This window comes from Alnus glutinosa, chromosome 14 (genome assembly GCF_958979055.1).
Source record: "Alnus glutinosa chromosome 14, dhAlnGlut1.1, whole genome shotgun sequence".
Classification (NCBI taxonomy): Eukaryota; Viridiplantae; Streptophyta; class Magnoliopsida; order Fagales; family Betulaceae; genus Alnus; species Alnus glutinosa.
The window spans coordinates 10,909,025-10,921,980 of NC_084899.1; the positions used below are offsets into that span (position 1 = coordinate 10,909,025).

The following is a 12,956-nucleotide window of genomic DNA, read 5'->3' on the forward strand; positions in this document are numbered from 1 at the left end:
AAGGTTGTTTACAAGTGGAAAATGAAATGTAATTCTATCTACGATTTAGTGAGTAGTTACGCATGAAACACATAAGTATGTAGTGGACCTATTCTTTTATGAAACATATGAGTATATCAAATTTCAGGCAGTAGGAGTTCTCAATAGGTAAGTAAGACAATAAATCATGTTGATGAAGTACTTATATACATATTTATAATTATGCATCAAGTCGTAACTCTCTTCTATATAGCGTACAAATTATTACTTTACTTAGAAATTCAGGGCTCACAACATTAAATCATAAAGCATTTCATGGTAATACAAGATGCACATTTCATATTAAAACATGAATGTCAAACAATCATTATTTTAGGTTTCACGTGAGTTTACTCACCTTAGTTGTAAAAGTCCTCTATAAATCCTTCCTCGAAAAGCCTCAACCTCTTCGTCAACAAAATATCATATCATTAGTTGGGTCTTTAAATCGTAAACCCTATTCTAGCACTTGAAGCTCTAGGCATTTTGCATTCTGTCATGTACCATTAGAACGGTCTTTGAGTAGTGTTCAAATGGTCAACATCCTTAGAACGGTCTTGACCATTGCTCGAACGGTACTATTGTAACAACTCGCACGATGTTCCAACAGTATACTATTTATCATCTTCTACCTCTAAAAATTCTTGTTTATCCTTCCTATAAGATGCTTCAAACTTCAGTGTATTGTTTTTGAACAAGGAAAGGGGTCCACATCGAATGTTCCATAGATGCTTTGAATGTTCGAGTCATGGGGTCCACATCGAACATTCCAAAGATGTTTCAAACATTCAGGCATGGTTTAAAATTATATATATTTATTTTGATATTTTAAGAAAATTATTTCAAAGCTCTCAAATGAATAAATTACCAATGCAAGTAAAGATGAGATTTAGTTACTTGTTATGTTTTAATTTATTTTATTATTTTTGGGGTATTACGACCTCATTTACTACTAGTATCGCATCACCCTCCAAAATAATTTTGTTGGGGAAATAATCATTCCCAAAGCCGAAACAAGCCCATAACAGTTTGCTTGTGGGCTCAGTCGATGTATCCGACTTGAAGAAAGGCCCATGAAGATTGGGTCGGTCATAACTGTTTTGGATATTCCTTACAAAATCTTATAAATATTCTCATTTACTAGAGCCGGGGATAAGCACAGTTGATACCTCTTGGGATTATCACTGTCCCAGGAACATGAGAAGAATACACACAACATATTAATATCTAGCTGGTCACGATAACGGATTTCTCGGGACCACCACGAGGAGATATGGATTGAATAAGCTGGAAGCCTTATCCCAAAATTGTCGAAGGAGATTATAGGAAGATCTGATCCATAATCCCTAGAAAGCCGTAGAATGACTATCTCGAAATTTTCTGGATAACCACTTATCCCACGAGATACGAGATAAGAGACCTGTTTGAATTCGGCTGAAGACTAGTCCTACCCGAACAGGACTCCCCAAGGAATAAGACCTAATCCTACACAGTCTAGGGGTTATAATCGTAATCGAACTATAATCAAAGCACACTTAATGTATTAGAACTACATGCCTATAAATAGGTCACTACCCCAGGGCTGAGGTATCAAAACTCTTTGATCTCTCTGACTTTACTGTGCTCTCATATTCCCTGATATTTGTTTACAAGAATCTGACTTAGGCATTAGAGTGAGACCTCGTTAGCACATCCGACAAGCTCATTTGTTTAATCTTTTTGTCTTATAGGTTGCGGAGATAACGCATTTAGAGGCAATAAGTCACCATATCGGAAACTGTACCAACAAATTTATTATAACCCCATATCCCGACTAAACTCCGTTGCATTTAATGCAAACAATGCTTCTGCCACTACTTATTCTAATATTACACACACGGTTGTGCTTCTAGCTATGATTACCCAACCTTGATGTAGGGGATTTTTCCACTTCCGTTGTGTTTCTACAACATTAGTCAACACTTGCCCTGCGGAGATTTTGGTTGGAATGAATGAACACGCCCCATGAACTACTGTATTTCTCTTAAACCAATTAAGTTGTCTGTGCTATCACTGCTAGAAGTTCATATTCCTCTTCATTACACCTTTTTAACATTTCCTTCATGATATTTATAAAAGTAGGTCCCCCTCCATGACCCTTTTGAACCTTTTTCCCACACTACCCCATACATCCCTAGCTGACGAGCAACTTCATAAAATATGTTTAACACTTCCCACCCTCCAACCTACATGTAAAATATAAAGAATCCCTTACAAAACCTCTTTTTAACAAGTTCTCAATTGGGAGAAGATCATTGGATGTTCTCCATAGGAACATCTTCACGTCATTTGGCACCTTCGTATTCAAATTGTTTTCCACAATCTACCTTATCTCTAACGTTTAGAGTCTTCCGCTTGCTTCATATCTTTTCATTTTTTCTATATATAATAAAGTGCTATGCACATAAAAATCTCCTGGAGATGTAACTCTCCAAATCATCACGTCTTTTTTGCCGTTATTAATTGAAGGTAGTTGACATATTATATTTACCTTATCTCCCTAAAATATTTCTTTAATAAAAGTAATATTCCACTATTTAACATCTTGGTCTACGAGCTCTTCTACCCTGAGATCTTCATCTTCCATCCTCCTCAGTGACTCAACAGAGTAAGTAATCAGGTTTAGCATCCACTTATCCTTTCAAATTTTAACATCTTTGCGATCCCCCTATTCTTCATGAAAGCCCATATTTGAGCAAATCACATGCTGACAAAATGTTATCTGGGTTTAATAGCAATCTCCAACACTGTTTTACTAATTAATAGTGCTTTATTAAAACACGTAAGCTCTTTGAAGCTCGTATATCCTCAAGTATTGGATTACTCCGTCTTCTCCGAACTTGTCTAAGTGAATTTTGACCTTTTTTTTTTTTCTTCTTTGAATTGTTTGACAATTTTTTTTTTTTTTGGAAGAAGGAAATACACTGCTTTCAATAAGATCCCCTTCCCTACTTGTAACTTGGTTTACCAATCGTGCAATCACTTCCCCACCATCTGAATTTAATATTCTTGAATGTCCGTATTCTGAATTTTCCAAATAGCACCAAGTACCCCAAAATTCCCTATCATTCTTTAAACGTTTTTTTATTTATTTATTTATTTTATAACAATTTTGTTTAAAAATAGGCTTTTTGGCGTGTGAAATTACAAATTGAAAGAACGCCGGAAGGCAGAGTCACCGCAGTCAATGGAAATTAGGCAAACGCCGCCACTTTGATAGCGTCGGCGAGAATCACGCATTGGTAAAACACGTAGAAAAATAAAAAAATAGAGATTTGCAGGTGTGGAATAATGGGAAATCGGGGAGGGCAAGTTGGTCATTAAAGTCCAAAAGCAAAAGGAAAGAGTGGTGGTAGGGGTGGAGGACTGGGAGTGGCTCGCACATCTTATTATTGCTTTTGCAAAATTTGCAATTTGCAAACGGCAATGTGGTAGACACACCACCAACGTTCCCTTTCCCTAGGCAAAGGCATTGGGCCCCATCATCCGCCCAATTAGGATTCTCTCCCATTTGTTATTTTCAAATTATGTAATTTTGATCGTTTTTAAAATTGTGCTCCGGTTATAATTGAGATTTGAATATATTTTTATTGAGTTTTTGTTCTTAAAAATATTTTGAAGAAAAAATTAATTTTTGATTTTACAAAGAAAAAATGTCTTTATAAAAGTAAAAATAAATCATTTTAAGAGAAAAATTCTTTGGTAACATGACACATTTTTATAAGTAGCAATTTCTTTTTTAAGGATTTTGATGCCTAAAGAGGAAGTAATTGAAAAAATTTACGATTTCTTTAAAGTTAAAATTATATATGGATCTTCTCTCTCTTTTATTTCCTCGGTTATAGAGTAGTATTTTCCTCTGTTTTTCTCAATGGAATGAAAAATACATCTTCATTCCATTTGCTTTCCTCTCTCTCTCTCTGTCTCTCTCTGTGTTTGTAGGATTCTCTACCCTTCTCCAAAGCAACAGTAACCAGATTTTAAATCATCAAATCAAACCAAAATCAGAGAAAGAGAAATGCTGCCGAAGACACTGCCCTCCTTGCCCGGTTTCCGGTGTCAGCCCCAAATCTGAAGAACAACGACAAGGAGAGGAGAAGAAGAAGAAGAGGAAAGAAAGAGAAATGCAAGAGACTCTGCTGAGTTTCTCTGAAAAAACCATTGACCCAACTGACAACAACAGCAATTATAAGAAGCAAAAATCTGAAGAAGAAGAAGAAGAAGAAGAAGAAGAAGAAGAAGAAGAAGAGGAGGTGCTGTTTGTGGTCGCTCCACCGCGCGTGGTGGTGGGTCGGACGCGATCCCCAGCCGGGTCGCGGCGCGTGACTCCCACCGCCGGCACCACGAACGCCACCGTGGAAAAGGTCCTCCCAAACGGAGACCTGTACACGGGAGCGTTCTTGGGGAACGTGCCGCACGGGAGCGGCAAGTATCTGTGGTCGGACGGGTGCATGTACGAAGGGGAGTGGAAGAAGGGAAAGGCAAGTGGCAAAGGCAAGTTCTCGTGGCCCTCGGGAGCCACCTACGAAGGGGAATTCAAGTCGGGCCGAATGGAGGGCCACGGCACCTTCATTGGCATCGACGGCGACACCTACAAGGGCTACTGGGTCGCCGATCGCAAGCACGGCTTGGGAGAGAAGTGCTACGCCAATGGTGATGTCTACGAAGGCTCCTGGAAATGCAATTTGCAGGATGGCGGGGGGAGGTATGTGTGGAGCAATGGGAATGAGTATGTGGGTGAGTGGAAGAACGGTGTCATTTCCGGGAAAGGGGTTTTGGTTTGGGCCAACGGGAACACGTATCAAGGCCACTGGGAGAATGGGGCGCCCAAGGGCAGAGGAGTCTTCACTTGGGCCGATGGGAGTAGCAATGCCGGCAATTGGGGTAAGGATTTCCATTTTCAGGTGGGGGCTGCCAGGAAGAGGTCGTCGGCGGACGTGGATAATGTGGATTTCGATGTTGCCAGGAACGTGAATTTTCCGCGGATTTGTATCTGGGAGTTGGATGGAGAGGCTGGGGATATTACTTGTGATATAGTGGATAATGTGGAGGCCTCTATGTTCTATAAGGACGGCAAGGAGTGTAGGTATGCAGGTTCTATCGCGCAGACACCGAGGAGTCCGGGTTTGTCTGCCAATGGGGAGATCGAGATCAAGAAGCCGGGGCAGATGGTATCCAAGGGGCACAAGAACTACGATTTGATGCTTAACGTCCAACTGGGCATCAGGTGCTTTGTTTCTTTTTGCACTTTTTATCCCTTTGCTATTATTGGTTGCCTCCAGTTTTGTTTTTGTTGTCTTCTTCTTTGGTTCTTTTGAATAATTTTTTGGTTATTTGCTTGATTTTCGCTTGCAGATACTCTGTGGGAAAGCATGCTTCAATTCTGCGGGAGCTTAGGCCAGGGGATTTTGACCCCAATGAAAAGTTTTGGACGAGGTTTCCACCGGAAGGATCCAAGTGTACGCCCCCACATCAATCGATGGACTTCAAATGGAAGGATTATTGTCCAATGGTGTTCAGGTATTTGGTGTTCAGATATACCATTTTGCTTGTCTTTTGGCTTTGTTTTTTCCAGCGTTCCTACGTAATTTGGTTGGATTGACATTTTGGGTTCCCTTGCGTATATGTTGACTTTCCTAACAAAATGGTGGTAACCTGTTTCTTTGGTATTTAGACATCTGAGGGAATTATTTGCAATAGATCCGGCGGATTACATGCTTGCTATTTGTGGAAATGACGCACTTAGGGAGTTGTCTTCTCCTGGAAAGAGTGGAAGTTTATTCTACCTCACTCAAGATGACCGACTTGTGATAAAAACTGTCAAGAAATCTGAAGTCAAGGTTAGTTGCTAGCCCCCTTTGGCTTCTAAATTCATTAAATTTGAGAAGAAACAAAACACGCAACTAGGAAAAGTATACAATAAACTCTAGTTGCAGATTTGACAACAAGCACTTGTTTCCATATACTCCTTTCCACTTCTTACATTCTTTGTTTGAAATACATTTAATCCAGTGTCAATAGACTGTCACTATTAGTTTGTAACCATCTTCAGGTGCTTATTAGGATGCTTCCAAGTTACTACCAACATTTTTGTCAGTACAAGAACTCTTTGGTAACAAAATTTTTTGGCGTTCATTGTGTTAAACCAGTGGGAGGTCAAAAGGTAAGATTTTGAGAGACTATTTTTTATTTATTTGTTGCATTCGAGTGCTTTCATATTCTGACACTTCTCTATATTCATTTAATATTGGTAATGTCACCATAAATAAACCAGACACGTTTTATCGTGATGGGCAATCTATTTTGTTCGGAATACCGTATCCACAAACGGTTTGACCTCAAAGGTTCTTCTTATGGCCGCACAACTGATAAGCCCGAGGAGGAAATAGATGAGACAACAACACTCAAGGACCTTGATTTGAAATATGTGTTTCACTTGGAAGGTTCATGGTTTCAAGAACTTATCTGGTAAATTCCTATGAGTTCGATATAATTTAATCTCATTCATTCATATTTTACTATTGCCCCTTCATCCCCCCACCCCCTCTTCCTTGAATATGTGCATGCGCGTGTGTGCTCCAATTATGATATTCTTAAAGTTTGGTCTTATATCATGGTTTGTACTCAGGCAAATTGATAGAGACTGTGAATTCTTGGAAGGGGAAAGAATCATGGATTACAGTCTTTTAATTGGTGTTCACTTCTGTGATGAATACTCAGGTGGTGAGATGAAGATGTCACCATTCGATATGTTTTCAGGTGCTTTTTCAACACAAATTAAAATAGAACTCGAGAAATATGTTGGACAATTAAAAAGCTTTAACTACTGTGTCTTGTGCCTTTTTCAGGCAGAAGAGATATGCATCACAATGAGACATTCATTCGAGGATATCATTTGAATAAAGTAGAGCTGCAGGATAAGGATTGGATTCTGGTAGACCGGTATGTGTTTTTGCTCTATATTGTTGCTTATGCTCTTTGTTATTAGTTCCGAGGATTGCTGTAACTTGCCATAGATCATACTCTCCAATGTAAATCCGCTCTGCTGTTTTGGTTATGAGACAAAAATACATTATTTGGTGCTGCAGACATTCTTATGCACCTCATAATTTGTTGTTCCGGTAATTAGGGATTGCTACTTTTCCTCATATACTGAATTTGTACCAGAGAAAGTGCTGGTTAAGCTTACAAATCAGATGACTAAGCCCAGATACAGCATTTCTTCTTATGGAAATCTTATGTTGGGGCCCATGAGTTGCACATACTTCATTGCTAGGCATCTGCCACAATTTACAAACAAGAAAACCACAAATTTTGTGGTTGATATATTTATTTCCCAATCATTTTTTGAAGTGAAGTATCAAATAATCTCTTTCTAAGAATTTGATCTTGTTGTGCGAAATGATTGAAAGTGACATAGAGTTGTGGTGGCAAATTGGGAGGAATTTCATAGGTAAGAGGTGCGTGTGGGGTCTTCGCGCTTGCCTAGATAGAAAGAAAGCTTTGTTTTTTGAATTGTTTGGTCCATCTCCAGTCACTGACTGATAAATTGGAAAGAATTCTCATACCTTTTCCATTGATAATTTATTTTTTATATTAGATGAATTGCTATTTAAGGACTTATTGAATGATAACTCTCAATATCAGATTGTTGCCTATATGAATGTGAATTCTAGGTTATAAACTTTAGTAGTAGTTGAGTGATGATTGTGCCAATGATTGACTTTATTTGTATGAATGTGTCTTGAATGATGGTATCATGTTCATTGATGTTTGTGTAATTCATGTACTAATCTTTTACGCATTCAAATATTCCAGGGGACCACTAATCCGGCTAGGGGCAAACATGCCTGCAAGAGCAGAGCTGGTGTTGAGGGTTGGATTGGATCAGGATTCAGGTAGTGGAAGTAGCAATTCAACCCCATCACAGTGTGGTCGGGAGATCTTTGACGTGATTCTCTTCTTTGGAATCATTGACATTCTCCAAGATTATGATATTAGCAAAAAGCTAGAACATGCCTACAAGTCCTTCCAAGTGGATCCCACCTCCATTTCAGCAGTGGATCCAAAGCTATACTCAAAAAGATTCCGAGACTTCATACACAGAATTTTTGTGGTGGACAAGTGAAATTTTGAAGAAAACCCAATTTTTTTGGGTGGCTTAATCCGGGTGAAAGCCGCCATACAGCAGGACGCCAGGGTGTGAATGCTGCAAATAGGCGGTGTGGCTAATCGGCCGATGGCGGGAAAAGCCCTAGGGACGTTAAATGGATAACTTTTTGACAGGTGTTGATAAAGAGAGAGACAAGGAGGGGGTGGGTGGTTCGCATGAAGGTGTATATCTTTAAGAGAGATACAGCAGGTGATCAAAACGTTCTTTTTTCAATTGTTTTATTTGTGGTGGGCAATTCAGATATATTGGTCTCTGGTAGTAGCAGGGTATGTAAAATAGAGAAATGCTCCAAGAGGAATGAGGAATAGGTGGGGATTAAATAAAAAAGTGTACAGTCAGAAAAAGATGGATATTGGAATTGAACAAAAATTTTCTTGGCATGTTACTGATGAATTTCACTCCTAAAAAGAGGGTTTGCCTGGGGAGCAAGAAAGAAAAAGTAACCCGAGGAGGGAGGGCCCTCTCTCTCTCTCACACACACACAAACACAAACACACATGCATTCAAAGTGGTTGTGTTGCTTTTGCAGTGAGTAAGCCATTAAAAGAAGAGAAAAAGCACAACAAAGGAAGATATGGGTGTTCCCTTGGCTCATGTTCTTTCTTTGTCTCTCATCCTTTCTCCGTTGAAAGTTTTGAGAAGTAGAATAACAATAATACTGTTGTATTGTATCATCCCTTTTGTTTCTTTTGAACAATGCCAAAAAGAAGTACGAAAAACCAAAAAAAAATATATATATATATATAGAGAGAGAGAGAGAGAGAGAGAGAATCTGGTATTGGATGGATTGGCCTCTACAACAAAATGTGTATGCTTTGCCACGTAAGCATAAAAGAATGTATTTATAATAAACACGGATGAACTTTTTCAATTGGCACGTACCCACGGTGAAAATGCTCATGCAAAAGCATAAGCCAAGCTCTATGTGGCTATTCTGTATAGGCAGCTTGTCTGCATTTCCTTCAGGAAAATCCACGCTAAACCCCATTTTTTATGCGGACAAATTCTCACAAAATGGAAAAGAAAAATGTTTTCGCAACAATCAAGTTTTTTAAGTGTGTTTTTCCCTTCAGAATATTTCTATACTAGGTTGATCAAAGAAATATTCACCAATGACGAGACGAGGTAGGTAAATTCACAACCACAAGGATGTTGTGATATGGCGGGGAACCACCTTAGGATATTTCTCTGTACGCTGGTGCATACCATATGGAGAAAGAAAGACAAGGGGCATACCACCTTAGGATATTTTTTGTGTTTATGTCATGAAAGATTTGGTTCGGAAGAAATTTTGTAGTGCACGAGGGGGATTTTAAAGACCTGAACGACCTAGTTCATTAGGCAACAATTTCCATTGATGAATTCAGGAAAGCCCACTTGAAAGACAAAGAACAGGCGCCAGAAGGGACTAGCTCAACCCAAGAAAGATGGAAGGCCCCATCGACTGGGTTTCAAAAAGCAAATTGGGACGTGCCGGTAGATAAGCTAAATGGGTGTATTGGTACTCGCATTCTTGTCAGGGACAAAGAAGGATGTGTCATTGTAGGTCAAAGTCTCACAAAAGAGGCTAGCCCAGACCCCATAGTGGCAGAAGCCATGGGAGCTCCTTGTGTAGCGAAAATTTGCAGAGAGTTAGGCCAAAGGCATATCATTCTAGAAGGAAATGCATTACAAGTGGTCAATGCAATGAAATCCTAAGAGAGGAATTTGAGTAGATTTGCTAAAATACTAGTAGGGGTGTACAACCGGTTGTGGTAGCAGTTATTTGCTCATAACCACTACCGCAACCGGGGTCCCCGGTTATTCCTATTTTAACAACCGCAACCGTAATCGGTAGGCCGATTGCGATTTTTACTAATCGCCGGTTATCCGGTTATTTTAAACCGGTTATTAACCGAATAATCGGTTTTCTTTAATTGTTGAATTTTTCTTTTTTCTTGTTTTTTTTTTTTTTTTTTTTTTACAAAAATTGAAATCAAATTATGCAAACAATAGGAAAGTATGGGTTAGAGGAAGAGAGGGATTTGTCACAAGCCAAACCCCAACAACGCAGTTCCTACTCCTCATGCAGTAACTGCACAGTGGTTTCTCAAGACTCACACGGTAAATCAAGAGAAATCTGGGTTAGATGAAAAGAGGGATTTGTCACAAGCTAAACCCCAACAATGCAAAGTTACAACCAAACCAAGGTGGTATACAACAATGCAACATTACTTCCTTTGTGTTAGTATTTTATGTTGGCAACATTCTGGATGACAAAAATACTTTATGTAACGGTTGCATTTTAAGCAGGTTTATCTGTTTTTATTCAAAGTCTTCAAGTTATATGAACAGTGTTCGTTTCAAGCCATGTGACTGGTCACAAAGTTCTAGAAGATGTCCATGAAGACTCCATGCATTTTTCAAGTCAGATCAACCCAGTTCCTGTGCACCCGTCCGAACAGGCGTTTGAAGGCGTCTGGACGCCCCTAAATATCTAGAAGCTTCAGTGTTGAAGACGTCCAGACGTCAGAGCAACACCGTCCGGACGCTAGGTTAAACTTCTCCGATTTTTACACGGAGTTGGATTTCAGTCGACACTATTTGGGAAGTTTCTGCAAGATGTCCGGACGACGTGACAACATGTCCGGACGCCACCTAGCGTTCCAGAATATTCAGGGTTTCCTTTACGAACGTGGAAAGAAGTTACAGTGAAGACCGTTCGGATGCTCAGCCAAGCCGTCCAGACTTGATCCTGTTTTGGGAAGAATCGCGCTATTCTAGAAAAGAGGTCGCAGAAAACCATCCAGACGAGGCTAACTTCCATCCGAACGCTCTACAGCCAGAGTCCAAATTTGTCTAGAATTAAGTTTTCTGAAGCCTATAAATAGATGGGTCTAGTCTGTATAGAATTCCATAGTGCTTAGAGAGGGTGTTTATAGAGATTTGAAGATCCACTAGTTCTCTAGCTGTTGCCGGTATGTGCTCAACAGTTCGTATAAAATTTATCTTAGGGGTCAGCCCTAAGGTAAATGATTTTATCAAAGACCCCTTCAAGTAGGAGACTTGGTTGGGAAGCGTTCACGAAGGACTTCGTGTTATAGTTAAAGGTATGACTATTGCAATAGGTTTTGTGAGTACGAGTGCTTTGTAACTTGCTTTGTCTTTGGATAGTGAATTTCCTGGGTTTGGCTACCCCAAAGTAATTTTTCTCTTCACAGAGTTTCCATTTCGTCAATAAATATCTTGTCTCTTTTTTCTTTCTTTTTTTTTTTTTTTTTTTTTCTTTTTTCCGCATTTAAGATATTTTGTTGCACACGAACACACACTTGGTTGTTTATAAGTCATTATTTATTTTCATTCTTTTTTTTGAAATCAAATACTTAAAGTCTTGACTCCCGAGTCTTTCGCAGTTCCACATGCGTGAGGTGCTGAGGTGGTATATATATATATATATATATATATATTATTTATAATTATAAAAACCGGTTGCGGTTATTTTCGGTTTCCCAATTTTTCGGTTTTGTCTGATTAGCGGTTGTTGCCAGTTATTAGTGGTTACTGGTTATTTCCGGTTAATAACCGTACCGCTTGTACACCCCTAAATACTGAAGGACACCAGAGGGGTACTTTACTTGTTGCCTTGATAATAGATTGGCCATGTCAAGCAAGAAGAAAATTCTGCAGCCCATGGTTTGGCCAAGGCCAAAGTTCAGCATGTCATAGATGAGATTTGAATGGAGGATATCCCACGTTTTATCTATAATATTTACTTTTTTGATTAATATCAATAAAGTCAATCTATTCTTTTCAAAAAAAAAAAAATTATATATATGAATTATTTTCTTTTCTTCTTTAATATAATTTTGCATCATCATTATTGGGATTGTAAACGAACATAAACAATCATGAGCAAGTTTGGGCTCAGCTTAGATAAACTCAACTCAGACACTGTGAGTGGCGGAGTAATGCCAACACCGGTGGTGTCTAAGCTTAGAAACTCTTCCAGTAGGTAATTCCTAGTATTTTTGTAAAAGTGATGTCTAAATTAATTGGGTTACTTTATGGAGAGGTTGATGAGAATGGATTGTATGAATTTGAGGGTTTGATGTTTGGGTTTGATCCTCTTCAGTATTTCGGTCGTTGTCCGAATGAGTTTTCCATTTCTAATGTTGACCGAATGGTGGGTACCATTATTTGGGGTTTCTTTCCCCAATTTAATTTTCCATTATGTTGAAGATTTTGTGGTATGTGATTTCTTGAGTAGTGATAGGAGTTGGTCGATTGTAGCTTGGCTCTAAGTGTTTGATTTGCGGTGGTAGTTGTAATCGATTGTTTTGGTTGGAAAGTATTGGGGTGTTTTCTTTGGGAAATCGAATGAATGTTTGGTGTTGTTTGAGATTAAGGCTTATTTTGATTGTGGGTTTCCCTTGTGGGGGCTTGGCCAAATTATCACAGTGTTGTTGAGATGGATTCTAGAAGTATTGGCCTTGTGATTTTTGTTAAAGGACTCTTGAGTTTTGGTGATATAATCGTGTTTGTGGACTAGATGTGTAAACAAGCCGAGCTTAAGCGAGTAGTGTTTGTTCTAACTCGGCTCGTCCAGTTTTTACTCGAGCTTGTGTCAAGCCAAGAAACTGGGCTCGAGCTTGGCTTGCCAGGGAGAAATCTTTCTACAAGCTCGAGCTCTAACTCGTTCATTAGTTGAGCCGAGTGCCTTATTGAGTACTCGGCTCGACTTGGGTGG

At 39.1% G+C, this 12,956-nt stretch overlaps 1 protein-coding gene across 1 annotated transcript; it reads left to right on the forward strand.

Annotated features, from left to right (window-relative positions):
• Nucleotides 1–3,772: 3,772 nt before the first annotated feature.
• LOC133857381 (phosphatidylinositol 4-phosphate 5-kinase 2-like) lies at nucleotides 3,773–8,615 on the forward strand. The gene is made up of 8 exons (XM_062292636.1): nucleotides 3,773–5,284; nucleotides 5,413–5,577; nucleotides 5,732–5,897; nucleotides 6,110–6,220; nucleotides 6,332–6,525; nucleotides 6,686–6,816; nucleotides 6,906–6,999; nucleotides 7,876–8,615. Exons 1-8 carry the CDS (start codon nucleotides 4,182–4,184, stop codon nucleotides 8,183–8,185), a joined length of 2,274 nt encoding a protein of 757 aa, XP_062148620.1. The 5' UTR covers nucleotides 3,773–4,181; the 3' UTR covers nucleotides 8,186–8,615.
• Nucleotides 8,616–12,956: the final 4,341 nt, after the last annotated feature.